We start from the raw sequence: 27,951 nt of genomic DNA on the forward strand, positions 1-27,951 counted from the left end.
GTATATCATCAAAACACAGAAACATTTGATAAACGAACGACATCTTTACCAACAATCTACCTGACCCTTACATGTTCCGCCGTTCTGTCCCGTAAGACGGATACTTAAAACATTCTGAAAAAGTTGCCACCTCGTTAAAATGAATGTCATTTGTAAAGAAATAAAAATAAACAACTACTGAAAACTACGTCCCACCTATTTAGGTGAAATTTGAGAGTATTTCTCCTGACTGATTCTTAAATTATTTTATGGGTATTTGTAAGCAGATCAGTTTGTAACCTCTGGGATGAGAATGGGAAATACTCTAATGTTATAACTCTGCAATTTGCTGTTTTTGATTTTTCATTATAATAAAATGTTTTAATAATTGTTTCTCTGGAATGATGGAACCAGTACACGGCGTATTCCTTTGTTTCTCTGGAATGATAGAACCAGTACACGGCGTTTTCCTTTGTTTCTCTGGAATGATGGAACCAGTACACGGCGTATTCCTTTGTTTCTCTGGAATAATAAAACCAGTACACGGCGTATTCCTTTGTTTCTCTGGAATTATTGAACCAGTACACGGCGTATTCCTTTGTTTCTCTGGAATGATAGAACCAGTACACGGCGTATTCCTTTGTTTCTCTGGAATGATGGTTCGGTGTAATTCTTATCTATCACAGAATGTCACAAGAACTTCTTCAATTTTACGAAATATTGTCTTTGTGCAGTATTTGTAACTTTACTTACCAAAGTTTCAATACCGGAATGATCACTTGACATCACTCTATCCGATGAAAGAGAAGATTTATCGGTTTGTGTGTGGGGAGGGGAGGAGAGGGGCGGCTAGGGGGGGGGGGGGGGGGCGTAGGGTGGCGGGTAAGTTTGAAGACTTAAGTCTGTGTTCATATGGTGTTTGCACTTTGCAGCAAATTTGGCATAATCATTCAAGGAAAAGATTTTGTTTATAAAAGCATTTGTCGTATTATAACTGAACATGAAAAATATTTTACTGTGATTCTATTTTACTCTGTTCACGTGAATTTTCCCTTCTAAAACAGTAAAAAGCAGTGACGGAGAAATGGAAATCAAAATATACTACTGCCGCATGTAGTCCTCGAGAGCTTTCCTGAGACGAAGTCTCAAGTGAACAGAATGATCGGGAAGCAGATTCTAAAAATGAGTACCACAAAGATTGTGCAATACATAAAAATACCTTGTTAACAAATGGAAAGAAAACATAATGTGAATATAAGCAATGAACCTTTTCAGAGTGCTTATGAAACGAAAGACAAAATATAATTAGCAAAGTAACATTAATCGCATTCATGGAATTGCTGATCATATTATGTCGTTCCAGGAGGTCGTTGGAAGTAACATGAGCCTTTCAGTTCAAACTCAAGCCATAGCATTTGATTTGCTAATTTTCAATTCACTGTGTCGTTGTAAAATAGCTAAGATCGCAATGAAACTTTGATTGTATATATATTCCAAATCGAGTGATAGCTTGGTAATTTTCTACAAGGATCAATATTCTATGAACAAAATGAATATTTGACTGTTTTAACAAAGAATAAATTTCACAGACATAAAAGAGTTGATTATAGGGATCTTACATGCCTGCCTGTGTAAGACGGGGGTTTCCCTACCCGAGGGACAGTGTGGAATGGAAAACCGAGCGTTAGCGAGGTTTTTTATCCATGCTGTCCCGAGGGTAGGGAAAACAGCTGTCTTACACAGGCACACATGTTAGATCATTTTTCTTGCCTATCATGTTCAAAATAGATCGTTGAGACAAATAGGTTTTTGGTATTTCCTGACATTATTTATAAAGTTTATGACGTCACAATGGTACCAGTACTATGTGACGTCACCTTAGTGCACGCTATTTTAGACGAGGTTTTTCCCTAGGGAAAGACAGGAATATCTATCCCCGGCGCGTGCTTGGATAAATGTATACTTTCCCCGATAGGTAGGCAAGAATAATATGGTCCCTGTTCATTTCTAAACTGAGTCTCTCTAAAAATATTATGATTCTGATTCTCTACATTATCACCAAAAAGTTAAACATTAAAACTGCACTGGCAGTACGTGACGATTATTTTACAATTTTTTTTCAATTATTTCTTTAAACTTATGTATTATACTTGTGGCATTCCAGTTTTCACGAATATTACATTTATGTGTTTCGTCTACATAATGACCGTTCTGTAAAAAGTATAAAATATATACAAGACAAAAAACAAATATCTTTATTTCACTCAGGTCAAGGTATTGATAAAATAAACATGTTTTTAATAAGTCAAATAGAATAAAAGGAGTACGTAATATGAGCCTAACAATTTATGCAAAATATCGCCAGGTGAAGTACTCTCATTATTTCATGGCACTGACATAAACTTGGAAACATGCTTAGCACAATACGAAACAAATCATGTATCAATAAATTAGAGTAAAATTACATTTGAAACTAACTCTAAGGTAGTTCTGCGCTTTGAAAACATACATTGTTCTTCAATCATGAACAATTTAATTTAACCATACTTTTTTAAACATATTATACCCGGTAGCATGTGTGCTTCTCCTATAACTATTTCAATTGAAGTTGTTAGCTATGCCTGAAAGTCCTTTGATTATGAGTTACTGATGAAAATAATAATTTGCACAAACTATCTTCTGAAAATACTGAAAAAGAAAGACTTGGGAATATTATTCACTGAATATAATAACTTTAATCTGCGCGTCATTAATACTGTTAATGAGTATAAAGGAAGTTACATGCATGGACATTTTACTTCATAAGCTGTACATTTCTTTTATCAGATAACATCTAAATTATGGTGATAAAGTGTATAATCCTGTAACGAAGACAAACAAACAAGTACAACGACATGCTTCAGCGATTTTACCTCATTTCTGAGGTGTTTGATACTGTGAAGGTCTGGAAAGAACTGAAGCTTCCATCGCTGGACTATCGGCTCATGTGAAAAATATGTCTGACTTTATAATCAAACTAGATAAATTAAGGCAACATAAACGTTTGATGTAACATTACTGTTGTAATACAGACCGGCGGCAAGTTTTTACTAGAAGTAGAACTGGAGATGAAAGTCTACAAGAGGCTATGTAATTCCTCGGAAGACAACAGATACAGTCAATATAAATCAAAAATTATATAATAAGCTTCTTTAAGTTAATACTTAGACTTTGTATACCGCTCTAGGTTCAGTTGATTCAAACCTTAGGGTAGAATAGCGGAATGCAGAAGTTGTTACGAGGTAGCTTACTTGAAAACCTCAGGTAACACTGATTTAACACATTTTGCTATATACGTGTACTGTTAAAATTTGTTACAAATTCACTTACTTTATAATAAGAATTTTCAATAGTATGTATGTAGTGCACACGCATATCAAGTACTGTATGATCAAATCTTGTTATGGAATGATGTCTAAGATGTGCGTATTTAACAAAAAGGTTTGTCAACACTACTTAATTGAATTTCTAACAGAAAGAAAGCGGGAACTTATTGTGCTTGATCGTGAGGACTGAGTGCTTGTTTCGATCGTGTAACTTTGTTCCAAATGCATTGATACTTCCACGGCTTCCATGATCTCATGTTCTACATTAATTTTTGAAAACGGCATTTGTACTGCAGTGTGTGGACCAATGTCAAAATGTGACGGAAGTGAACGGGGATGGTTTTTTGACGCGAACAAGTCAACGACGCTTCTACGCTGTCCTTTCTTTAGCGGAGGTGTAGATTCTCCACGAACAGAGACGTAACGCGAAGAAAGAGTGCCTGAATCCATTTGTTGATGCATTTCGTAAGCTTCTTCATCTTTGGTAAACGAGGTTGATGTCTGGTTTGCCGGGTCATTTTGTGATATGTTAGGTCTAGGGAAAGATTTACGAAACTTTTGGCGTTTCTTTCGTTTAATACGTGTAGATGTAGTACTATTAGAACTTTTTTCAAATTTTGACGCATTTCTCCCAGATGATGTACCTGCAACGCGCTCGGATATTGTTTGGACTTTTTCCTCATCTCTACGCTCAGCCGTCGTACTACTTATTTCTTTCGTTTGAAGCTATAAAATACACAGATAAACAACTTATGATGTCTGAGTAAGATCTTAAGTAAAAAAAGTAATTGTGGATATAAAACAAATAAAATACATCATTTAGACGGCCGTTTATCTGTTTTTGTTAAAAGATACTCATATCATGTCAAGTGAACGTTACAATTAGATTGTCTTGGTTTTCTTTGAAATTCGCGCATTCATAAAAATAAATAAAATGAAACCTATGTAAATATGTTAATCAAATCTCAATACAATAAATGTAGATATGCATACACACTCTTCTCTATGTTTTCAGTGTGCTGGGCCACTGGCACCAAACCAGAAAGAAAATGCCATTGTACGTGTTATATCCGAACGTTAGGTATACTTTGAGAACAATGGTTATGAACGGAAAATATACTAACCAATTCAAATCGCGCATTGTAAATGCGTACTATGCATGTTGAATAAGTGGAAATTTATCTCTTGTCCCGCACCAGCCACTTTGTATTAATAACACTCCTAGACAACTTTTTGTTTTCGCAACGTTAGAGAAGAAGAATTTAAACAACTTTCTCTGTTGAACTTCCGGTATGGACGACAAGGCCATGAACATATAACTTCCGGTCTGGACGACAAGGTCGTGAACATATAACTTTCGGTCTGGACGACAAGGTCATGAACATATAGTTTCGGGTCTGGATGACAAGGTCATGAACATATAACTTCCGGTCTGGACGACACGGCGTATGTTAGGCGAAACGTACTAAAACAAACAAAAACGGAATGGAATAAAATGACTCTGAATGCGAAATCCTACAACCGATCTTTGAAAATCTCAAAATTTGCATTCTACAATCATTTTGTATATACATGTTTTACCGTACACATGTAGCTGAAAACGATGATTTGCATACAATACCGCGTCAGTCTGTCAGAATAATTGTTGTCATTTAGACCGGAAGGTCAATTTGGAAGTTCATCCAAGTTTATTTATTGAAACGTTGGACATGCGATAAGAAACACCAAGACAATGTTACCGGTGCACGATGGATGTTGAATTACCACTCTTTTAGTATGCATAGTACCCATTTACCGAACTGTATGTTTAAGGTGAGAAAGTCGCGAAAGAAATGGCTTGGTATAATATAATATTCCTGTTCATCACCATAGTTTGAATATAGAGTGAGAGAAAAATAACAAGTAACGCTTAGAAATTAATGGCTAAGTCCTTTGTATACCCCAGCATAATTTTACAAATGTGAATTTAATGAAACTTTTGATTATACAAATAACTGAATTCATAGCTTGTATGTGACAACGGCGTTAGGCAAGTGACATCTGTTAGTTTACTTCTTCGGAACCTTTACAGTAGAGAGTTTATTCGTATGTGTATGATATACTAGTACCTTTGTTAAATCGTTTCAGATGCTTTTGACTGCTTATTTATGGTAAAAATGTATGTGATACAATACGATAATAAAATGAAGCATTGCAGAATATTTTATAGCGAAACTATTACAGTTTTCCTTGTATCAAGATATCACAATTATAAACAGGAGTCGTACTACATGATATAATTATATTTATTTGTATTACCTGTGCATTACAAGTTCTCATAGTATACCAAGGGGTAGGGTATAACACTTACAATGACGTTTTCTTTCTAGTCTAGTGCCAGAAGGCAACGCCTATACTGTTTCTGTCAAACACTTCTGTTTTCTTTTAAACATATGTTGAGTTTACTTTGGCTTTTTTTCTAAACAATTTATATTTCATAACTTACTTCTGATTGTTTATTTCCCGAAACCTTCCGGCAGCAAAAACCACATACTGCGACAAGGGTCACGAGAGAAAGAGAAACAGCCAGAATGTTGATTGTGGTCAAGTAAGAATCTGCAAACAGAAGTCTTATTAATGTGATTTCTTTCAGAATATTTCAAATTCTAAATTTTTCACTGGAAATTTTTTTTTTCTGGTTTCGTTTTATCTATCGTATTTATTGATATACATATAATAAAACAAAACTATAAATAAAATAAATTTATAGACTAATTTCTGCACATCAATAGATTATCAAACTCATGTCACTTCTTAAAAACGTTTGATACTCGGTAGCATTACATTGCACACAAATGAGTCATGAAAGCAATAAAGTTTTGATATTTGTAAAGATACCTGTGTTCAAGGGATCTGTGCTCGAACTGTCTGTTACTGTCGTAGGCGAATTTTGTTTTGTCACTTTTGAGGAAATCGTTTCAGTTACTCGTACATGCGTCGTATTAGCCGCTTGTGTAACCATTGTATCAGTCGATTTTTTATTCGGGGTAATAGTCGGTTGTATAACCGTTGTATCAGTCGATATTTTATTCGGGGTAATAGTTGGTTGTATAACCGTTGTCTCAGTCACTTTTGTAACCGCCATATCCGTCGTGTCTGTAACCCACGCGTCATTCGAATCTGTAACAGATTTATCAGTAGTATGTGCAGTAGTGGCGGCAGTAGCTTGTGCAATAGTTGTGGCAATAGTTAGTGGAGTTGTTGTATCAGTAGTTTGTAGAGTTGTTGTATTAATACTTTGAGCACCCGTTGTATCTGTAGTTTGAGCACCCGTTGTATCAGTAGTTTGTGCAGACGCTGTGGCAATAGTTTGTGGAGTTGTTGTATCAGTAGTTTGTTGAGTTGTAACATCAGTAGTTTGTGGATTTGTTGTATCAGTACTTTGTGCGCCCGATGTTGTATCAGTAGATTGTGCAGTCGTTGTATCAGTAGCTTGTGGAGTTGTTGTATCAGTAGTTTGTGGAGTTGATGTATCGATAGTTTGTGGAGTTGATGTATCAGTAGTTTGTGCGCCCGTTGTTGAACCAGTAGCCTGTGCAATAGTTGTGGCAGAAACTTGTGCAATAGTTGTTGCAGTTGTTTGCGGAATTGTTGTATCAGTAGTTTGTGCAGTCGTTGTATTAGTAGCTTGTGCAGTCGTTGTATCAGTAGTTTGTGGAGTTGTTGTATTAGTAGTTTCTGCACCCGTTGTTAAACTAGTAGTTTGTGCAGTCGTTGTATTAGTAGATTTTACTGTCGTTCTATCAGTAGTTTGTGGAGTTGCTGTATCAGGAGTTTGTGGAGTTGTTGTATCAGTAATTTTTGGATTTCTTGTAGCAATAGTTTGTGGGCTTGTTGTATCAGTTGTTTGTGGACTTGTTGTTTCAATAGTTTGTGGATTTCTTGTAGCAGTAGTTTGTGGAGTTGCTGTATCAGGAGTTTGTGGAGTTGTTGTATCAGTAGTTTGTGGATTTCTTGTAGCAGTAGTTTGTGGGCGTGTTGTATCAGTTGTTTGTGGACTTGTTGCAGTAGTTTGTGGATTTCTTGTAGCAGTAGTTTGTGGAGTTGCTGTATCAGGAGTTTGTGGAGTTGTTGTATCAGTAGTTTGTGGATTTCTTGTAGCAGTAGTTTGTGGGCTTGTTGTATCAGTTGTTTGTGGACTTGTTGTTTCAGTAGTTTGTGGGCTTGTTGTTTCAGTTGTTTGTGGACTTGTTGTTTCAGTAGTTTGTGGGCTTGTTGTATCAGTAGTTTGTGGACTTGTTGTATCAGTAGTTTGTGGACTTGTTGTATCAGTTGTTTGTGGATTTGTTGTTTCAGTAGTTTGTGGGCTTGTTGTATCAGTAGTCTGTGGACTTGTTGTATCAGTAGTTTGTGAACTTTTTGTATCTGTAATCTTCGGAGTTGTTTTTATTGTAGTTTGTGCAGTCATTGTACCAGTAGTTTTTGTAGTCTTTTTGTCAGTCGCTTGAAAAATCCCTGTAGTATTACTAAGCTGTGTAAAAGACGTATCAGTTGGTTGAGTATCCGTTGACACAGTCGATTTTGTCACAGTATTGTCATTAGTTTGTGTTTCCCTTGCAGCGGTCGTTCTTGTAACTGCTGTAACAGTCGGTTGTGTATCCATTGTAATGGCTGATTGTGAAATAGTGTTAATATTTGTTTCTGTAATAATTGTCGAAGTCTGCTTCAGAGCCGTTGTAGAAATCGGTTGTGTAATTATTGTATCAGTCGGCTGGGCAACCGTTGTATCCTTCGCTTGTGAACCTGTGGTCTTTGGCGATTGTTTTATCGTCCGATAATTTAACAGTGTAACTGTCGAATTATTTGGCTGTGTAACTTTCGAATCAGTCGGTTGTGTACTTCCGGCAACCAGAGGCATCAAGACAATCATGCCTGTAATATTTATATTTGTTTCATTTATTACTGATCATGTGATACGTTTATTTGACTGTATTATTGATTGTTGTGTATGTAAAAGGACACTTTTCTTCTTCATGCAGGAGCGTTTCATTGATTAATATTTATGTGCATATGCATTTACAGCAACAGTGTATGCCACCCTCATGATGTATTTAGATTACAATTCATATTAATTGTTTACACCGAAATTAAAGAAAATAGTTTTAAAACAATGTATTATGGTCTAAAAATATTCATAAACTTGACAAATTATTAATTATAGTCTAAGAAATTCGTGAAACAATTGTGCACTTCCTGTGAAAAGTATGAAACATGATTGTAGATGGATGTATTTGTCTTCATTTTTGACTTGGAAGCAGGTTGTAGATATTCAGAATGGCCGCCATAATAATTCACAGCTTTGTAATAAAATGCTCTAGCATTGTATACATGTCGAGGAAAAAATGTAGCAGAAAGTAATATATAGCTACAGATAAGCTCTATATGCAAACAGAAAATGTCCAATATGGCGGCCTAATTATTTCATGAAAATCGCTCTTCAAATGGACGAATTTTGCGAAAATTATGAAACGTTGCATGGTACGTGTAGAATATATATTTGTAAAGTCCACTCCTCAAACAATTTTACACTAACAGTGGATAAACAAATTCAATATGGCCAACAAAATTCAAGATGGCTGCCACAAAATAGTTTTTCCATGAAAACTATGCGTCACTTGGTCATACTGTGTGAAATGTTTGAAACCTTGCATGGTAGTATGTATTTTCGTATAATACGCTCCTCAAACAATTGTAAAACTGACATTGAACCTTTCGAATATTAAGTAAATTTAATATGGCCAATAAAATTGAAGATGGCCGCCATAAGATATTTTTTCCATGAAAATCTTGCGTCAGTTGGTATATTTTGTAAATATTGTGAAACGTTGCATGATGGTATATAGATTTGTAAAATATGCACATAAAAATCAACACTTACATTGGGTAAATAAGTAGGCATAGGAAAAAGAGATCAATATAATTGCACCTTTACTAATCCTACCAGGTGTTCTGTATTACAAAAGTGCTTCTATTGTGACATTTCGATACAAGCAAAACTGTAATATCTGCACTATAAAATACATACTGGTATTTCATTTTATTATCGGCTTGTTAAAAGTTATTTTTTACCATTAGTAAGTTGACAAAATCATAGGAACCAGTGGTTCAGGGTTAAATCAAACACATATTAATAAATCCTAAACGATTTTGTTGTGCAAAAATGTATATTATTGTGTTTTAAACCGTTTTCGTTTTCTACTCTATTGTGTAATTGCAAGGGAAGTAAACTAATAAATATCTCTGCTTTAAAGTACTAGCCCAAGGCAAGAGTTGAAATTCTTTGCGGATCACAACTTTGAATTAAATATTAAAATTTCTGTTATTGATATTAGCAAAACTATCATACATTGCACATTTGTGAAATCATTTTTGTTAATTTCAAGGACTTGGAAATCAATTTCTAGACTTTATTTAATGTATTTCTATCAATGCAAATGTTAGGGTCTATCTCTAAAATAAGTCCATGAATATGACCAATGGAATTCAAGATAGCCACCCCCCGCCCCCGACAAAAAAAAAATCAGAAGAAATGGATTTACTTCGGAAATGCACACCCGACTTCGTATATCAACAACTGGTCATAATTATTTATCCATATATAGACCTGCTGCTTATGTCGGTATATGTTATTCTGTCATTGACTGACCCTAGATTTAACATACCCTTTAAGTTTAAACATGTTTCATTCCAGCAAAATTAATGAAATATTCACAAAATAATAATTGAGGAGACGGACAAATAACAATACTTAGTACCCCTCTCTTGGTATGTCATAGTAAGGCTGCCAATGTAAACACATCTGCTGTCCTTTATGTGTTAACAGCTCCATTATGACAATATTGACACAAGAATTCTCTTGCACATGTTCTGTCATACGAAAGGACAACAAGCTACTCATATAATTGCAATATTACATTACCCTAGGAAATCGTAGACGCCACACTGTAAGCCCCGATTTTGCTTTCAAGAGAAGTGCTGGTTCCTTCCATTTTTTTTTAAACAGAAGAATGGGGTCTGATTACAACTAGCTTTGAGAATATCCTATGTATGCCGTAGTAATAAATTCTATAAGATCTTTTGGACGTATAGAATACAACCAAGCAAAATAATAGCAGACTCGGTTTGACTGAGTCTGTTCATGAGAGGTTGTGGATAGTGCAACTTTCCTCATGCCACCTACCATTTGCTTTAGCGGAATTCTATAGGTATTGAATGGATTCCATGATCCTAAAGAACCATATAGTATAACAACACTGAATCCACGACCAAAACTAGCTATATTATTACCATTGTTTTATACTGAAAGAAAATGTAGACAGTTCTAGGCTATGGTATAGTAATTTCAGTAATATAACAGTACATAGCAGCAGGTTGGTAAGTTGTTTACAAATTAATGGTATGTAAGTAGCACAAATCAAGGATTGCTTATACACAGAAAAATAAATTGACAATAGCACAAATTCAGTACTTTCTTTCAAATCCATATATTTACAAACTGTATTTCATCGTGCAAATTATCTGATTTTGATATTAAAATGTGTAGATTACAAATTTTATACACATCTGGACTGGAAATTGCTTTTTTGTACTACAGTAACTATGGTAGTAAATTATCTCACTTTTCGTCTCAGCGCTTTTAAAACAAACTAATATCAATATAAAGTGTTTTCCCTTTTTACTTTATGCACTGTACACTAACATGCATTACTGACCTTACAAGTACCTGCTATATACCTATCTGAGCTAATTGTTGCACAATTTTTGTAATAATAACAAGCAATTACTCATACTGAAAAAACATTTATTAATATGAACAAAACATAAAATAAGTTGGTAAAATAATATTTTGCTAATTTGAATGTTTTCGAAATCAATGTCTGAGCTTTGTCCTTTGATATGTTAGGTACTGTTTTAGCTTGTAGTTTCATTTAAACAAAGATGGTGGCAACTTTCATTCATAACTTTTGCAGGTAACCAAATGTAATTTCTACCTAACTGTTTAGTGTCAAGGAATACAAGTTACATAGGATAAGATAATGTTTGTTTTCAGTCCGGACAGTATATAAAACATGGCTTGTATACTTTAGAAGAGACAATCAAGTGTCAGTAGAGCATCTTAGATTCATAGTGCTGGCCAACTTGGAATATAATGACCATAATGACTTTTGTCTTTATATGATTGTCTTGATTATATAAGGGTATATATTTTATATTTGACTGTTCCAAGTAACATCCTTTTACGTGATGTAATCAATTATTTCGACATTTTCAAATATAAGTTGATTTCTGGTCGCCATCTTGGATTTTGGCGGCCATATCGATTTTTCAATATAAATCGCAAACTTATTTGAAGCGTGGTATATATTCCATTATCATTCCAAAGCTATTTTTACAGGATACACACACTTACTTTTTTCCATTTTCTAAGTAAACTGTATTATGGCGGCCATCTTGGATTTTGGTGGTCACCTTGGATTTCCACAAACCGCTTTACGGTCTTAAATGAAGCGTATAATATTTATGTACTACCGTGCCAAGTTCCATGCTTTTCACAAAAGGTGCACAATTAGCCCATTTTTACGTACGGATTTCTTGGACTATCAATCTGTCACATTTGAAAATGGACTATTACTCTCGCCCATCTTCAATTTCAATATTGAGTTAAATGTACGAATAAATCTTAAGTGATACTCATCAGAATTTTTCTCTACAACCACAAAGAATGTATCTTTGTAAAGCGCGTTTTTAGTATGACAAGGCTAATCTCCTAGTCTTTTCATAGAGGATAAACATGCATCCAAGGCTAGTTAGTATTAGCCGTTGGTGAAATAGGCAACGGAGTGCCATTACTTAAACTAGTCTAAGATATTTTTATAACTGCTGTAAGATATACAGCAAAGATATCCACTGCAGTTTTCAAACACACATAATAACAATGCACCATGAATATATGTGCTTGTTGAAATTGATCCTCGAAATAATGTAGAGCTGAAAATGTAATTAGAATCAAGTAACCTATCCTCGGCCAGTCCCGTGCTCGGACATCTGATATTCTTTAAAGACAATAAAAAATAAAACTCGAAAACCTTGCTTTCAGTGTTTGTTTACGTTTCGGTTTATGGACGCCAATTCAAAATGGGGTCGAATCTATGTCGGCCAGGTGCTCGCCTTTCTGTTGCAAATGAAACCGATCAATAATGACAGAAGTCATTTTGCGTTTTCGGAGTTTCGATCATCGCACTCTATGGTAAAAACGTTCAACTGTGTATTTTTTACGTAAATATTTGCAAAAAATATAAACTCTATTGAATCATAAACAGAGCGTGCTACATGTTCTAAGTTACCTATGCTCAGCCATTTCCACTTTTACATAATTGCTAATACTCTTATACTTAAGTTCTTCAGTTTTGATCAGATACGAGTGTTAAAATTAAACAATCCACTATTGTAGAAAGTAGGTCAAGTAATTAGGCGTCAGATTGATCATAGATTTTTTGAGTAAAATATGTCAACTTAGGTCAAACACCACTTATTTCACTAGATGGTCGGCCACCCATTTACAGAGCTTGTTCAAGGTAAGTGCTTTGTTTTTATTAAATTGTCATGTTATTAAACATATTTATAGAACAAATTATGAATAAGAGAACAATATTTCGATATTTTATATAGTTACACATTTTTAACTTTGGTGTACTTCAGTTCTTACGTCTTTCTTTCAGACACACTAAAACAAAGAAAAAGATTAAGGGACCATAGCTCAAATTTAACAATGAAATATATTATTGTTAATCATTTAGTTGTACTAGTTTCTATCAACAGTTTGTTTTATTATGACAATTTTCTATAACTTCAGTCAATGTGGTTTGGGTAATACACATGACATTCCATTATTCTTCCTGACAATAGCGACTCCAAACCCCACTTGTAACAAGACTTAGATCTGCATCTACCTGTACATAGTTTGGTAAACACTCATAATGACTCATTTCGCAGCCAATCAAATAATACACATACATCGAACCAACCAGACAGACAATACACAATGCCGTATCATCTGCATTAGTGGGTTGGACAGCCGCCTTTTGTACAACAGGTGTATGTTTGAAAGTTTTCTTTTCAGGTTCTGACAAAACAGATCTAACCTATATGAATGACCTTATCTTACATTTAGATTTCTTTGTTGGTACTACATATGGAAGGAAATAACAGAAAATGGTGATAGCGTGACAACTACTTATAGAAACTGGCAATTGGAATAGCACTCTATTACAACCTAAAAAAATTACATTATGCATCAAAATACTCATATATGTAATGGTATACCGTCTTTGTTATAGATTTAAGCTGTGGTTCTTGAAAAAAAAACAAGTGTCTATTTTTACCCGAAATGTAATGACACTTGGAATTTGTATTGTTACGTTAAACGATGTTTCACATTTTTGCCCACGACCTGTCTCTAATAAACACTGTTTTGAATTCGCATGTTTTGTTTTTGTTGTTGCTGTTGTTGTTGTTTTTTGTTTAACTATTTAAGAGTGTAGGTTTCGACTTTCTTGGTTCAGGACTCGCTTTGGCAAGTACAAAAGTTGCTACAAGGTGCAACAAAAGGAAACTCCGCGCCAAATAAAGCAGTGTATGTAGTACTGATAGAACAGGGGCGATATAACGATGCTGGTATCTTTGTTGTGGACACTAGGCAAACCGTCTGATGGAGTTTCATGAAATGAATCTTAGACAAGACGCGTGAAACTCAAAGTTTGAAAGCAAAAGCCAATGTGGCTATATAGATTACCAACTGGCATATTTAACCTTGATCTATAATGCCATACGAAAGTACCTAAAATTAAGGAGGTGAATAATAATCCTGGCAAAAAATTAACAAAATAAAAAATACTTAGAATACATATCAGTTTGATATTTTATTCGTGTGCTCATGTGTTTGCGAGAGCTACAATTCCAGTTCCTAAATGTTAAACTACAAAAGCATTAAAAATATCAGAATAATAAGTATAATAATATCGTATAAAATACAGTAAGTAGATCTTAATTAAAACGACTTTTAAAGAAGTAGTACGCAAATTACAAAGGACATAAACATAATTTTCAAATAACCGCATAAATATAAGGATTGATTTAAATAAATTTATTCATCAAAATAGTATAGCATAGCAAATGACAGTTAAACAGTTTTAAAGATAGATAAAGACAAGTGGATTGAATTGAAACCTTAATCTTATAGGAATTCTCTCCACTGCATACTTAATATTGGTACAAGATATGGCGATCTAAAAAGATATTTGAACAAACTAAGTTGTTTTTGATTATGTCTAACTTATTTAAAGTAATGGAAATGAAGACTAAACAATTGGAGAAGTAATAGTGTTAAGTAGATATAGGTTTAGTACATGTAGAAGAAAGCGGTACGAAATATGAGGATTACCATTTTATTATTTTAAAAAATGTACACAACGTCTCGGAGCATGTTTGTTTTGCTTTCTCATTTGTATCATTAAACACTTTTATATGAAAGGTCCTCTTCTAAAATTTTGTCGGAACAAAAAATCAGTATGTCGTAATACTAAATCACAAATGGTTATTTGCGCTGCGCGATTACAAAACGCGCAGACTGGTTATTTGCGCGAAACATTTGCCAGCTACTGCCAATATCATTACGCATATTACGCAAATAGTAATTATTGCAACACACTGGACAAAATATTTGGATACGCTTACATTTAAAATAATATTGGTCAGCCATCAATGTGTGCTTTAGAAAATGCACATTCACATGAATTAGAGTTTATGGATCAAAACTATTTCTTTCTAGCGCATTCATCAAACTGATCGAAAAGGAAAGGAATTTTCCAAGTGATGTCATACGGACATTGCTTTTTTCTGCTCATTGATTTCTCTCCTGTATTATAAAGCTAACTTTTCTCGTTTGTGTGTTTTAAAGTTATTATGGGCCAGGCAAGACATTAAAATGACAATTTTAAAATTTTAACATGTGGGTGCGGAGAATTTATAATCACTTGACTGTTAAATATGATTTGCATTCGAATTCATTCGGAAGTAGTAAATATTCTTTTTACACGAAAGTGCTTTGTTTTATGTAAAGTTTGAGGATATCGGTAAATATTCGTATTTTTTTACACGAAAGGGCTTTGTTTTATGTATAATTTGAGGGTATCATTTTAAAACATCTTAAATTATGTATTCTTACACGATCCGATCCATTTTCCTATTAAACGAAGAATGCTGAAAACTGTGTTGTTATTTAACAACAATTCACTTTTCTGACGTCACAATTATTACGTCATAGCGTTAAACGGCATACTGAGTAGCGGCGCGCTGGAAAAGAAACCAACTGAAAACAGGCAAATATTAGTTTAAACATATTTATTCCATATATATCTACATACAATTATATAAGCATATATTACATATGTATGGACAGGATTAGAACGAAAGACAATGTCTTATAGAGTTCTTCTCCTATGTCTGGAATACTTGTACTTTATTATTTATACCCCTGAGCTTTAAGCTTTAACGAAATATGGAAAATCTGATTGAAAAAATAAAATAAAATAAAAATGAACAAAACTCTAACGAAATAAATTCTTTGCAAAATGTATGAAAGTGGATATGTTTGAATCAGTTTAGAAATCTCTTGCTGCTTGATATATAAGATTGTACTAATGTAAAATGAGAGCATTATCTTGATCTGAAAGAGCTGGGTCCCCAAATAACAGTGTATCTAGGTTACTATTAAAATTTTGAAGACTGCCAAGCAGAATTGTACGAATGTCATTATAAAACCTGCAGTCGAAGAAAAAGTGGAAGTTTGACTCAATTTCACCACAGTTGCACAAAGGTGTAGGGGATACATCTTCCGAGTTTCTAAGGTTATATCGAGGCTCATTTGAGTGGGGAACAAGAGAATCTCTTCCATGCCTTACTCGTGATGTAGTCGATATGAGAATGCCAGCTGCAATCATTTGAAAGGAAGATACCAAGATGTTTATGTTCAGGTACCTCGAGAATCTGCTGACCATACATAAACAGGGCAGGGTGTTGTTGTTGGCTGATTTTACGGGAGATAAGGACAGACTCCGATTTAGAAGGGTTGAATGTTGCTAACAATTTTTCCGCCCAGGATGAAATTTTGTGAATGTCACTTTGAAAAAGATTGGCAGCCACATTTGGTTTATCAACGACAATATACAGACTAGTATCGTCAGCAAATAAGTTAATTGATGAATCATTCTCAACAACAATATCATTTATAAACACAAGAAAGAGAAAGGGACCCAAGATGGATCCTTGAGGAACACCTGCTCTCACAGACCCCCAAGATGATAAAGTGCTCGGAAGAACAACGCGTTGACGTCGGTTTGAAAGAAAATCCGATATCCAAGAGAGAAGAGAGCCACTTATACCTGCGTGTACGAGTTTTGATAGAAAGCCCTTGTGCCATACTTTGTCAAAGGCTTTACTTATGTCAAAAAATACAGTACGTACTTCAAGTCCATCATCCAGTGCTTTAGAAAATGTGTTATATATGTAGGTTAATTGATTCACAGTGGAGTCACTCGGTATAAAACCAGACAGGGCAGGTGTGAGGTATTGAATATCTCTCAAATGATTGAAAATATATTTAAAGATAAGACGTTCAAAAACGTTTTCGATAGTATTCAAAAGAGAAATAGGACGGTAGTTACTTGGTAGTGAAGCATCACCTTTTTTGAAAACAGCAGAGACATGAACTTCTTTCCATGTATTTGGGACTTTGCTACTTTGTGAAGATGTATTGAAAAGATCACAAAGAGGACGTGAAAGCTCATAAGATGCTTCATGAAGAATTCGATTATTAATGCCATCTGGTCCTGCAGCCTTGTCAATATTTAGAGACTTCAGCACTTCCTTTATTTCACCTGGGTTAAGAGATATTTCAGAGAGAAGAGACTGAGACATAGGAGGACGAGATCGGGTACTACACGGTTGTCATCTTCAATAAAGGTCTGCTTTTGAAAATAGTCATTCAGAAGATTCGTCTTATCAGTGTCCGAGAAAGTAGGCTGTTGGGTAATTGGATGTTGTAAGGGAGGTATTGTATTACTTGATTGTGTAGAAATAAATGATTTTAGAGTCTTCCACCAGTCCTTTGAGGAAAAGGACCCATCTTTGAGCTTGACTGCGAGTTTAGAAAAATATTCATTTTTGGATTCGCGAATAAGAAGATTGGTCCTGTTTCGAAGAGTTCTAAATTTTTGCCATTGGTATGCTGACTGTGTCTTCTTTGCCTTTTGATATGCCTTTTTTCGACTGCGTATGTTCCTCTTGATGGTGTTGGTAATCCATGGCTGATCATTTGGTCTCACTGTAATTTTGCTAGTAGGTATATTTTGTTTTGCTAGTGATAGAATTATGGAGGAAACGTTTGAAGCATATTTGTCGATGTCTACGTCAACACAGGTAGTCCAGTTGAAGTTGGAGATGTCAGAGCGTAATTGGTCATAATTACCCTGATCATATTTCCAGATTTGACGACCAAAGCATTTTTGCTTTGTTTTTTTTTTAATTTAAGTACTCCATAAACAGGACAGTGATAGCGCTGGTCTTGTTCAAGAAAATGATCGCCAACACCAGAAAGAGTAGAATATTGATAGTATTGGAGACCATTATAAGATAATGTACAGACACTGATACTTCGGTAAAATGTGTAGGTTCGTCAATCACCTGTTGAAGGTTGAACTGCTCTGTAATAGAAAAAATTTTGCGATTCGAAGATGAGTTGAGGACATTCTAGTTGAAGTCACCAGTAATGATAATGTCATTTATATTAGAGTCAACTGCTAGCCCTATAGAGTCCTCGATGAGGTCGTTATATATTGCATCAGAGTTTGGTGGACGGACGATAAAATACTCCAAAAAGAACATGTTTGTTATTACAAAGGATTACTTCGATCCAGACACATTCAAGACGATTAAGTTCCAAGTCAGGCCTTCTCTTATAATAAAGACTGTTTTGACATAGACTATGACCCCACCATGTGAATCACCTAAACGATCACGGCGTTCCGGTTTGTGATAATTTGAAAATATTAAGTCTCCTGATGGAATTGTATCGTTGAGCCATGTCTCAGTGAAGGCAAGAATGTCAAATTCGTTGAGTTCAGTATATAGAATATCAACTTTGTGTATTAGACTCTGAACATTCAGATGGACAAAGGAAAGGTGGTTTGATATATCGATAATTTCTGACAATGTAGTGGAGTGAGACGAGCTATCTGATGGAGATCTTGAGCTAGGCCCAGGATTCTTGTGAACATCACCCGCCTTCAACAAGAGGATTATTAACCATAAAGAGAATTCAAGTACAAACATAACTATAAGAGAGTAGTATGTCCAACGCACATTTTTGATAAAGTGCTTACCTGGCGACTGGATTCTTTGTGGGTGTTTAATACAGCTAGAAACACAACCTGAAGCTATTACTGAAGATGAAATTGAAAGTATTAGCGCTGGTGAAAAGTGGATAAAAAAGAGAACCGCAACGTGGGTTGCAACCGGAAACAATCCTCTATATCTGTATACTGGCATGACGGTTATGATTGGATGATACTTAATCATGTTATAGAACAGATAGAGAGCAAAAATCTGTCAATCTCCGTCATTGCCAGAAAATGAGTTGCAAGAAAAGCATTGAAGCAATGGTATTTTGAGGCTGAGACATTACTAAGTTGAGATGTGAGAAAATTATCAGTAAGCTGTAAGAAGAAAAGAAAGAAAGACACATATTTGAAGAAGATCATTGGAGATATATGTGGTGGAGTGTTTAGCAAAAAGTAGGAATAGGATGTGTTAAAGTTACAAATAAGTAGATACGTAGTTTATAGCATATAAATACATTATTGACTTAAAAATTGTTGTATTCGCATACAAAGCAAAATCAGAAACAAGCTATTGGTGCACAGAAACAAATAGATAAGCCACGGGGCTATTGACAGTTATACTTTCAAACAATGAAAGTAGACCAAATTGATAGTGATACTCGTACAGTTAATACGTGTACTAATAAGCTCTTGGCAGTGGTAATAATCAGCTGTGTACAAGAGAGAAAAGCTCTATTAAAACATTTTACAAAAATCATACGAGAATTAAAACTTAAAGTTGACAAGATATAAACATATGTTCGGTTTGTGAGTTAATTACACATAGGACACATTTAAACTTTTAGTCGAAAAGTCGTATATAAATCGATCAAAAATGAAAAATATTGTTTGCAGGATAAAGATCATGTTCAGTTTAAGTGACTAATAACGCTAAAGATAGATAGTCGAAAACTCGTATATAAATTGTTCGAAGATGAAAAATATTTTGCAGGATAAACGTCGTGTTCAGTTTATGTGACTAATAACGCTAAAGATACGTTCAGGGTAAAATGCATCATTTACATACAGATGAAAGAGATACGAGATTTATGAAGATCAAATCAAGAAGTAATAATGCCTAAACAAAGTCAAAATATTTCACTTTTGCAAGTGGTACCTTTAAATAGTAGACACATAGTTTTGATAGTGAGCAATAAACATGTTTCAACATGAGATTATGTTGACAGATTCTTAAATCAGATCAATGTTAAAGATAATGACATAATGTTCAAAATAGATAATTTTGTCACAATATGAACATATTTTCAAATTGTTGACTCACATTTCAAAGACTTATATAGAGTATACACGTAGGCGTTTCCAAGAATTGGCTTACAGCATGTAATCAATAGAGTTAAAGAATAATATATTCATAATATTGACACAATATTAAATTCTTATTGCGAAAATAGCTCATAAGTATTTGACAAATTACACATATACTTCAATAAAGTTAAAACATATTAACAGACCACAGAGAATTACCTCCTGATGAGGACATTTACGTGCGTAGGCAACAACAATAACAACAAAATGTTACATGTTCTAAGTTTATATCAGTTTTTTTGGGTTTTTTTTTGGTTTTTTTTTTGTATCTGTATTTTAGTCACAGAATAGATAAAGTAGTATCCGCTAACTAACTTTATAGAACGTGAAAAATCCGTTCATAAACACAATAATATGTATATAGTTATGACATTAGAAAAAGCAGTTTATGTTTTAAATTAGACTAATTGCGTACATTTGCACTCCGAATTAAAAGTATGCGTACTACACATCTGATATCATTTCTGAATTCAATATGCAAGGATCAGATAATCCATAAATATGCTTTGGTGCGACAATCATTGTTAAAACGAAATGTATCAGCGACATACGCATCTAACATGCATGATGTTTAAAGCAGATATTACTCAATGTTCCAAGATCAAAGGCGTTATTACGAGACATTTTAACTTGATAAGACTAAAAGTGATTTATTCCAACGACAAGCATTCAAATTGTCAACGTAATTCATAAAGACACAACCTTTAAAAAGTATGCGTAGTTTTCTTTGGATATACTTAGGAAGTTTATGTATATGAATCAGATATAAATCACATTACATGACACAAAAATTTCAAAATAAAATCTTGACTTATACAGTATATTTGAAATAATCCTACGAAACATTTATACAATTTATACTAACATATTTAGGTCAATAATTGTCACTCTCCCACAGACAAATGCAATTAAATACTGCTGCACGTGAAATACGAGATATGTCAACTGTACACAATTATCAAACCTGTATGAATCCTTGGTAACGTGTTAGAATCGAAATAATATATCTCATTTAGTGATTTGCTGTTGAATGAAATCATTGTTTGTCGTTCAGATGCGTATTATTATATAATTCCTTCGCATCTTAACTCCAAACAGTGATTTAATTCAGCGACAAATCACTTTACACAACTGTTCTATTGTTCTCTGCGGGTTAATAACCAAAATGAATACCTACATACCATACCTGCGTACGTGCACAAGTATCATACCATACCTGCGCTCGTGCACAGGTATCATACCATACCTGAGCACGTGAAAAGAATGTTAGATGAGTTCAAACTGTAATGTTTATTTAATGCCATGTTATTGTCCGTAAGTATTGACCTGACACTCAAGAATATTCCGTATATTTTCCGTAAATTGATTCTCGGTGCCTGAAGTTAAATAGCGATTAAATAAATATTGCGTATATATTTCTTTATAATTTTCATAATGTCACATGTGCAAATAGCTGTGCCGACAAGACGTTTAGCTGCTAAACTGCATTTTTGGTTCACCTCCTGCGTACTGACCATTTCCCCCCAAATTTTATCGGTAGAAATATTGCCATATTTATCGGATCAAACATTATGGTCTATAAACGTTATGGAAAATGTTGAATAAAACATTTTTATAAGTATCTTATACCCCAGTCACTCATACGGCGCGGATACCTACGTCTAGCCACGGATGGAAACGTAGTAATCCGTAGGGGCTGATCCGTATCGATCCGTACCTGAGCCGTACCTTAAAGTAGTAACCCGTATCAATCCGTACCAATTCGTACGGCTCTGGTACGGATCGTAACGAATTACTACGTTTCTATCCGTAGCTAAACGTAGCTATCCGCGCCGTATGTGTGACTGGGGTATTAGATAAAGACAAAGTATTTCTCACCAGCGTTTCCTGAAAATGAATACTAGATCTACAAGAGAAAACAATCAGATTTCGTGAAATATGTTACACAGATATTGTAAGAGTAAAAGTAACATCAATAACGCATTACCTTCAATTAAAAAAATGGTCTGAGGTGATTTTGAACTCGTGGTATCGTGCGTGGCAGTCAGATAGCTACCACTATGCCATCGTGCCATTGGTTATTTATACTGGTTATTTTAGGATACAAATATTTCGTAAAATAATGGAAACCCCCGAAAATACTGGTGAAGATTAATGAGTGCCAGGTCAATACTTACGGAAAATAGACAATACCTGCGTCAAGTAGCATTTAAAAATGTATACTTCTTTTTTAAATATTGTATATTTTGTCCTTTGAATCACGATCGTCATGTTTTCATCTACAAGATACATTTACGGCTCAGTACTTAACAGGGAGGAGTAGTAGAGAAGAAGATAATCATTTTAATTATTGTTGTTAGATGATGATGATGATGATGATGATGATGATAACGACCACGACGAAACCGTAAATGCGGAGTCCGAAACTAAGTTTATCATGAAAAATGTTTTAAAAACATGCAACCCAAGTGTGAAGTTGTGCATTAAAAGATAAAAAAAAACTCCCAACAAATAATTGGCGAACAAAAATGCATTTACACTGGCGAATTAGCAGAACTTTCATAAACTTTTTTAATATCATTTTACGTATTTCAATTTACCTGCTGAAGTTAAAGTAATTCCCAATATAATTTATTTTCTGACTGGGAGAAGGAAAGACTTATAAATAAATGAATAAATAAATAAAAACTAACAAATTAAAATCACGTTGTGTAAGTCAGTTTCTTACCTCTTATAGAGATAGTACCTAAGTTTTTCAAATCATAGGTTTGAAGTTAAAAAGCTTTGAAATGAAGACAAGTGTCCATATATTTTTCAAAAACAGAAATATAGACAATATTTTAACCAGAAGTGTGGAGTTATGAGCATTTAATATTTTGATGTTAAAGAAAATTTTGTGATCAAGGAAATGTAACTCTTCTCGAACATGGAGAGCATAAACATCAAAGGGACATAATATAGTGAATATTTACTAATTGGGTGCATTTGATTTAACATTCAACTTTGATCTGGATTGCTAAATAATGATCCATGATACTGTGTGCTAAAAAAATAGAACATCTGGAACAGTCTATTAACAGCAAAACTATGCTGTAGCAGAATGCAAATAGTGAAGCTCTAACGGGGACTCGAACCCAGGATCTCTCACACCTAAGGCAGGCACTCTACCACTTCCCTATAACAGCAGCAGCTAATAGCTATGCAGTTTAATTGCCTGGATTACATTGCGTGAACTGGAACAATAATCGGTGACTCCGGATTATCGGCGTATTCGCTTTGTTACCTAACGGCAATTTCCGTGTAAAGAAAAAATATAATCTAATGCTGCCAACGTCATAATCGGTCAAATCTGCCCAAATTTCTCTGACCTGTTGTTCAGAGTATGAACTTACTAACTGGTAGTACCAGTGAAATATAACTTACACTGAATCTTTTATATTTGCCCTTTTAGCAGCTGTCGAACGGAAAAGACCGTGAGGTTTGTCCAAATATAAGTAATTATTTTACCAGTTTTGAGAGGATTTCAATTGATGGGAAATTACAGTTACAAACTAGATACCTTTCTGCAACACATGGAGTCATTAGCATTCACTGTCAATAAGTATTATGACTAAGATCGAGTGTCATTCATACATTTCAAAGATTATAGACAGAGTCTTTTGTTTACATTTTTTTATCGTAACCGGTGCATTTGTAAAAATCACTTTAGTTTGAAAAATCAAAGTATGCGAAGAGCTATGGTACGGTCTCTACCTCTTAGATCGGTGTTCATGAAATGAAAATACCCGCGCTCTCGGTGTCACGATTCGCACGAGCGCGGGTATTTTCATTTCATGAACACCTCCTACTCGGTTAGTAACCTACACAAATGAGATATATTATTTCTTCAATAATAATGGCAATATAGTGATAATCACATCAATGCCTATTTATTCATTCTATTCTTTGTCGTGTTTGCCAAGGTACTTTATATCACAAGCAATATGAATAAGTATTTAAAAGTACGTTTAAGTTTTGTAATGTATTACTAATAAAATTCCTAGGCAATGTTTTCATTCAAATCACATTTTATCACTTTTGTTCGGTTACATATTACCAGAAAGAAAATAATGCTATTTTACAAACAAATCGACAAAGTATAGGACTTTTTGTATAACACTGCAGACGAAAATTATCACACATAAAAAGTATTACTTTATTTTCAGATATTATGTCTTTTAAGTGTACTTAAATGTATGAAATTATAAATTATTCATGGTCACAACGTTGTAGAAAATAAAACCCGATACGAATCAAATGAATACACCTAGTTAAATCCTACGCATATTCCCCAGGTATGATACCGGTACAAGTCATACAATACTCTTATTAAAGTATTTGACAACCGATTCAAAGTGAAATGAATATGCTCTTTCTTTATAATTGGTTGTCATATATTTTTGATGATCTAATAGATAATGATATGTATTATATTTTAGAATACCTTAAACATCATCTTTAAAAATAATTAAATCAGGCTTTCAGTGTAATACTTGGTTTTAGATGACATTCAGATATATCAACAATCACGCTACATTTTTAATATTTGTTGTATGATTCAATATTGATGGTACAATGTCTACCTAATGTTAATGCTAAAGCCTGAAATTTCCATACTTTCGTACTTCGCCGTTTTGATCTCGCGCTTCGCCATCGTGATTTCGCGTTTCATGCTTCTCCATCATGGGCAGGCGATACGCGAAGCTCGGGATCTTGATGGCAAAGCTCAAAATCATGATGGCGAAGCGTAAGATCACGATTACAAAGCGCAAAATCGAGAATATTTCGTAATTTTTCGCTTCGCCATCATGATTTAGCGCTTCATGTTTCGCGTATACGCGCAGTTGATACGCTAAGTGCCTCAGCGCGAAACACCATAGCTTTTTCATAGTCATCTCGCGTTTTGCATATCGCTCGAGAAAGCTATGCATGAAGCGCGAGGTCACCTTGGAGAAACTGCGAATTAATTTAAAAGTTGTAAGAAACATTTTGCAGATTACTGATTTAGTTAAAAAGATAAGGGAAATACTCTTAACGAAGTCGATGTAATGAAGACGTCGCTGACCTTTGTCGTAATGCTTTTCCCACGCAAAGTATCAGTTAGTTTCAGATTTGGTACATCTGTAACAGTATTATGAAACTTAGCATGCCTTTGTTGACTAGTATTCAATTGGAGTTATGGCAACATTCTTTTTAATAATTATCATATATTATATACTTATAGACATATCTCTTAAATGATATGTCCAATCATAATGATAATTTGAAAATTTGAACCGGAGTCCAGTTGCAAGTCGGATACCCATTATCACCAAGCAAACGTTAGACGCGACATAAATTTATATACGCCATAACGCCGCTTGACAGAAAACAATAGGCAACCGTTTCCTCGATGATTTTATTCAATAACATTCCATTCCAGATGCAATATTCCTTGAGTGAAGAAATTTAAAATCCTGAACAAACGCTATAGACGAGTCATTTTCCATTTTTCTCAGCGTTTCCATTTTAAAATCTTTTTTCGTGGTATTAATTGCAAATACGGTATGCATACGCTATACATTAGTGACATGACATGGTCTCATGTACCTAATAAAAGCGTTTTTTATAAAAATGATTTCATAAATATATCTTTTAGCAGTTACTTTTTCAAATAAAAAGATAGCGTCGTTTTCAAAGAAACATAAAAATAAAGAAAAAGAAGTCCGGCAAAAGTTTATTTAGTTACTGACCTAATAAATCAATATCTATTCTACCCTACTTTTTGCCCTTTATTTCGCATGAAGGTAGGATAAAATGTAATATCTATCTAACATTCAGTTGATATAGAACCTTTCGTGTTCTGTAGTTGATAACTTTTCTGGTCCGTAGTTCTTTAAAACCGATAGCATTTTGGGAAGTGTATACGAAAATTAATATGGACAAACCTGCCAGACAATATATGATTGTCTGTTTTGGGTTAAACGTCCTTTTTCAACAGTATTTCAAGTATTTAACGACGGGCAGTTAACCTAACTAGGTTCCTGTACCAGTACAAACCTGTTCTCCGCAAATAACTGCCAAAACACCCACACTGAGCAATGGTGGAGAACGAATGATTTCAGACACAATGTCTTTTACTAAATCGTCAAGGAGAACATGCCCCTCATCCGGAGATCGGTGACACGAACGGACGATTCAAAGATTTGCGCTTTCTCTGTTGAGCGGACGGGCTTGCTGGAAAATAATGCTTGACATGTTCATAAGGTACTTCAAATTAACTTGTTATTACTCCAGATTAATTACGACGTTCAAGTGATAACGTTTGTGGATTAAGTGCCCCTTATCATTTAAATGCACTACAACTGTCAAGGAGTCCTGATCAGTTATTCGCCATAGAAAGTTTATAATTCAATATTTTAAGACAAGGGTGAATATAAAAAAAACACTTTTAATGCCCGTACATTAGTGCAAATACAAATGTGCAATACATTCTTTCCAAGATACCTTTCGAAAAGTGTACAGGGTTCCTTAAAAACAAACGTTTTACAGGTTGGTCAGTTTTTTGATGTATGAAACACATACAAAGCGATTTTGTTTTCATCTGTAGACAAAGACTCATCACTGTTTCTTTATACGATTCTTTGTTCCTACAAACATATCACGCAGGCATTCCATCACGCATTTAAATACAGCATACAACACACATTAATTTCTATAAACTATAATTTAGCACATACCTGTCTAAAAATTGTCTTCTATTAAATCAAACAAAAGTCGTTTGCTAAATCATAAATATGTGGGGCCGCTGACTTGATAAAAAAATAGGAGTAGCTTAACCATCGTGGATAAAGCGAACTACATTTGTTACATCATTTGTTTACACATTGTCACGACATGCGCAAATGTCACGTTTATGACTGATCAAAACATCCTTATGTTTATAGATAAAACGGGTCACACCTCTCCCCCTCCCCACTTCCCCATCCCACTTTTTTTCATTTTTCTTTTTTAACCTTAAATCTTCCATGAAAATTTATCAACATGCAAAGTTGTACCCTACCCCCACCTGGTTCCTCCTCCCAGTCACCGCCTCCCCTCCCCAACACACTCCGATCTAGCACCACATTTTTAATTTCATTTTTTATTTTCTATTAACACTAGTATTTATTACCAGCATGTGAAGTTTTGTACCCTCATCCGGTCACCCCCACCTCCCAAAACAATTTTCCTTCCTATCTGATTTTTTCAAACTGTCCACGAATATTTATCAACATTTGAAGTCATAAGCCACTCCCCCAACCCGTCACCACCTATTTTCAAGATTTTATACTTGACTGTGCTCTCTTGAGGACATCTGTTCTTCTTAGTTCGAATGTACTGTTAACATCCTTAACATTTAGCCGGATATATTTCTTTGCCATTCCTCAACACCATGCGGCGGGGGATACCAAATCATCGAATTTGCTATTACTTTTTATGCACAGACTCAGACAAACTGTGTCTGCTATTGTTTGATAAGTTGCGTTGTAGGCTTCCAAAGGATCCTCTTGTAGATTTCATTTATTTCATTTACAAGTGAACACTGAATGCATCTGCTACAATAAAATCTTACCAATCAGGTGAATGAATATGACTGTCACTATATTCTTTTTCCAAGCTCTTTTAGAAAATAGTTCCATTCTGTAACGCTTCCAGAAAACAACAAGGTTCTGAAACAAGATCCAATTCTCTTTTATATTATAAATAACAGTGTTGTCAACTATGTCAAAAGAATCCCATATCTTAAA

The 27,951-nt window shown here is 34.4% G+C and overlaps 1 protein-coding gene across 2 annotated transcripts; it reads right to left on the reverse strand.

The window, feature by feature from the left end:
• Window positions 1-2,211: 2,211 nt before the first annotated feature.
• Window positions 2,212-27,928, reverse strand: LOC128556293 (mucin-5AC-like). Of its 2 annotated transcripts, none has more exons than XM_053540876.1 (4): window positions 27,777-27,928; window positions 6,222-8,255; window positions 5,830-5,939; window positions 2,212-4,070 (listed from the first exon to the last, which is right to left on the reverse strand). In XM_053540876.1, the coding sequence occupies exons 1-4, from the start codon at window positions 27,841-27,843 to the stop codon at window positions 3,471-3,473; spliced, it is 2,811 nt and encodes a 936-aa protein (XP_053396851.1). In that variant the 5' UTR covers window positions 27,844-27,928; the 3' UTR covers window positions 2,212-3,470. The 2 variants fall into 2 exon arrangements, with proteins under 2 accessions (XP_053396851.1, XP_053396852.1); XM_053540877.1 differs by lacking the exon at window positions 27,777-27,928 and adding an exon at window positions 26,902-27,032.
• Between the last annotated feature and the right edge of the window lie 23 nt (window positions 27,929-27,951).

This window comes from Mercenaria mercenaria, chromosome 4, assembly GCF_021730395.1.
Source record: "Mercenaria mercenaria strain notata chromosome 4, MADL_Memer_1, whole genome shotgun sequence".
Lineage (NCBI taxonomy): Eukaryota > Metazoa > Mollusca > Bivalvia > Venerida > Veneridae > Mercenaria > Mercenaria mercenaria.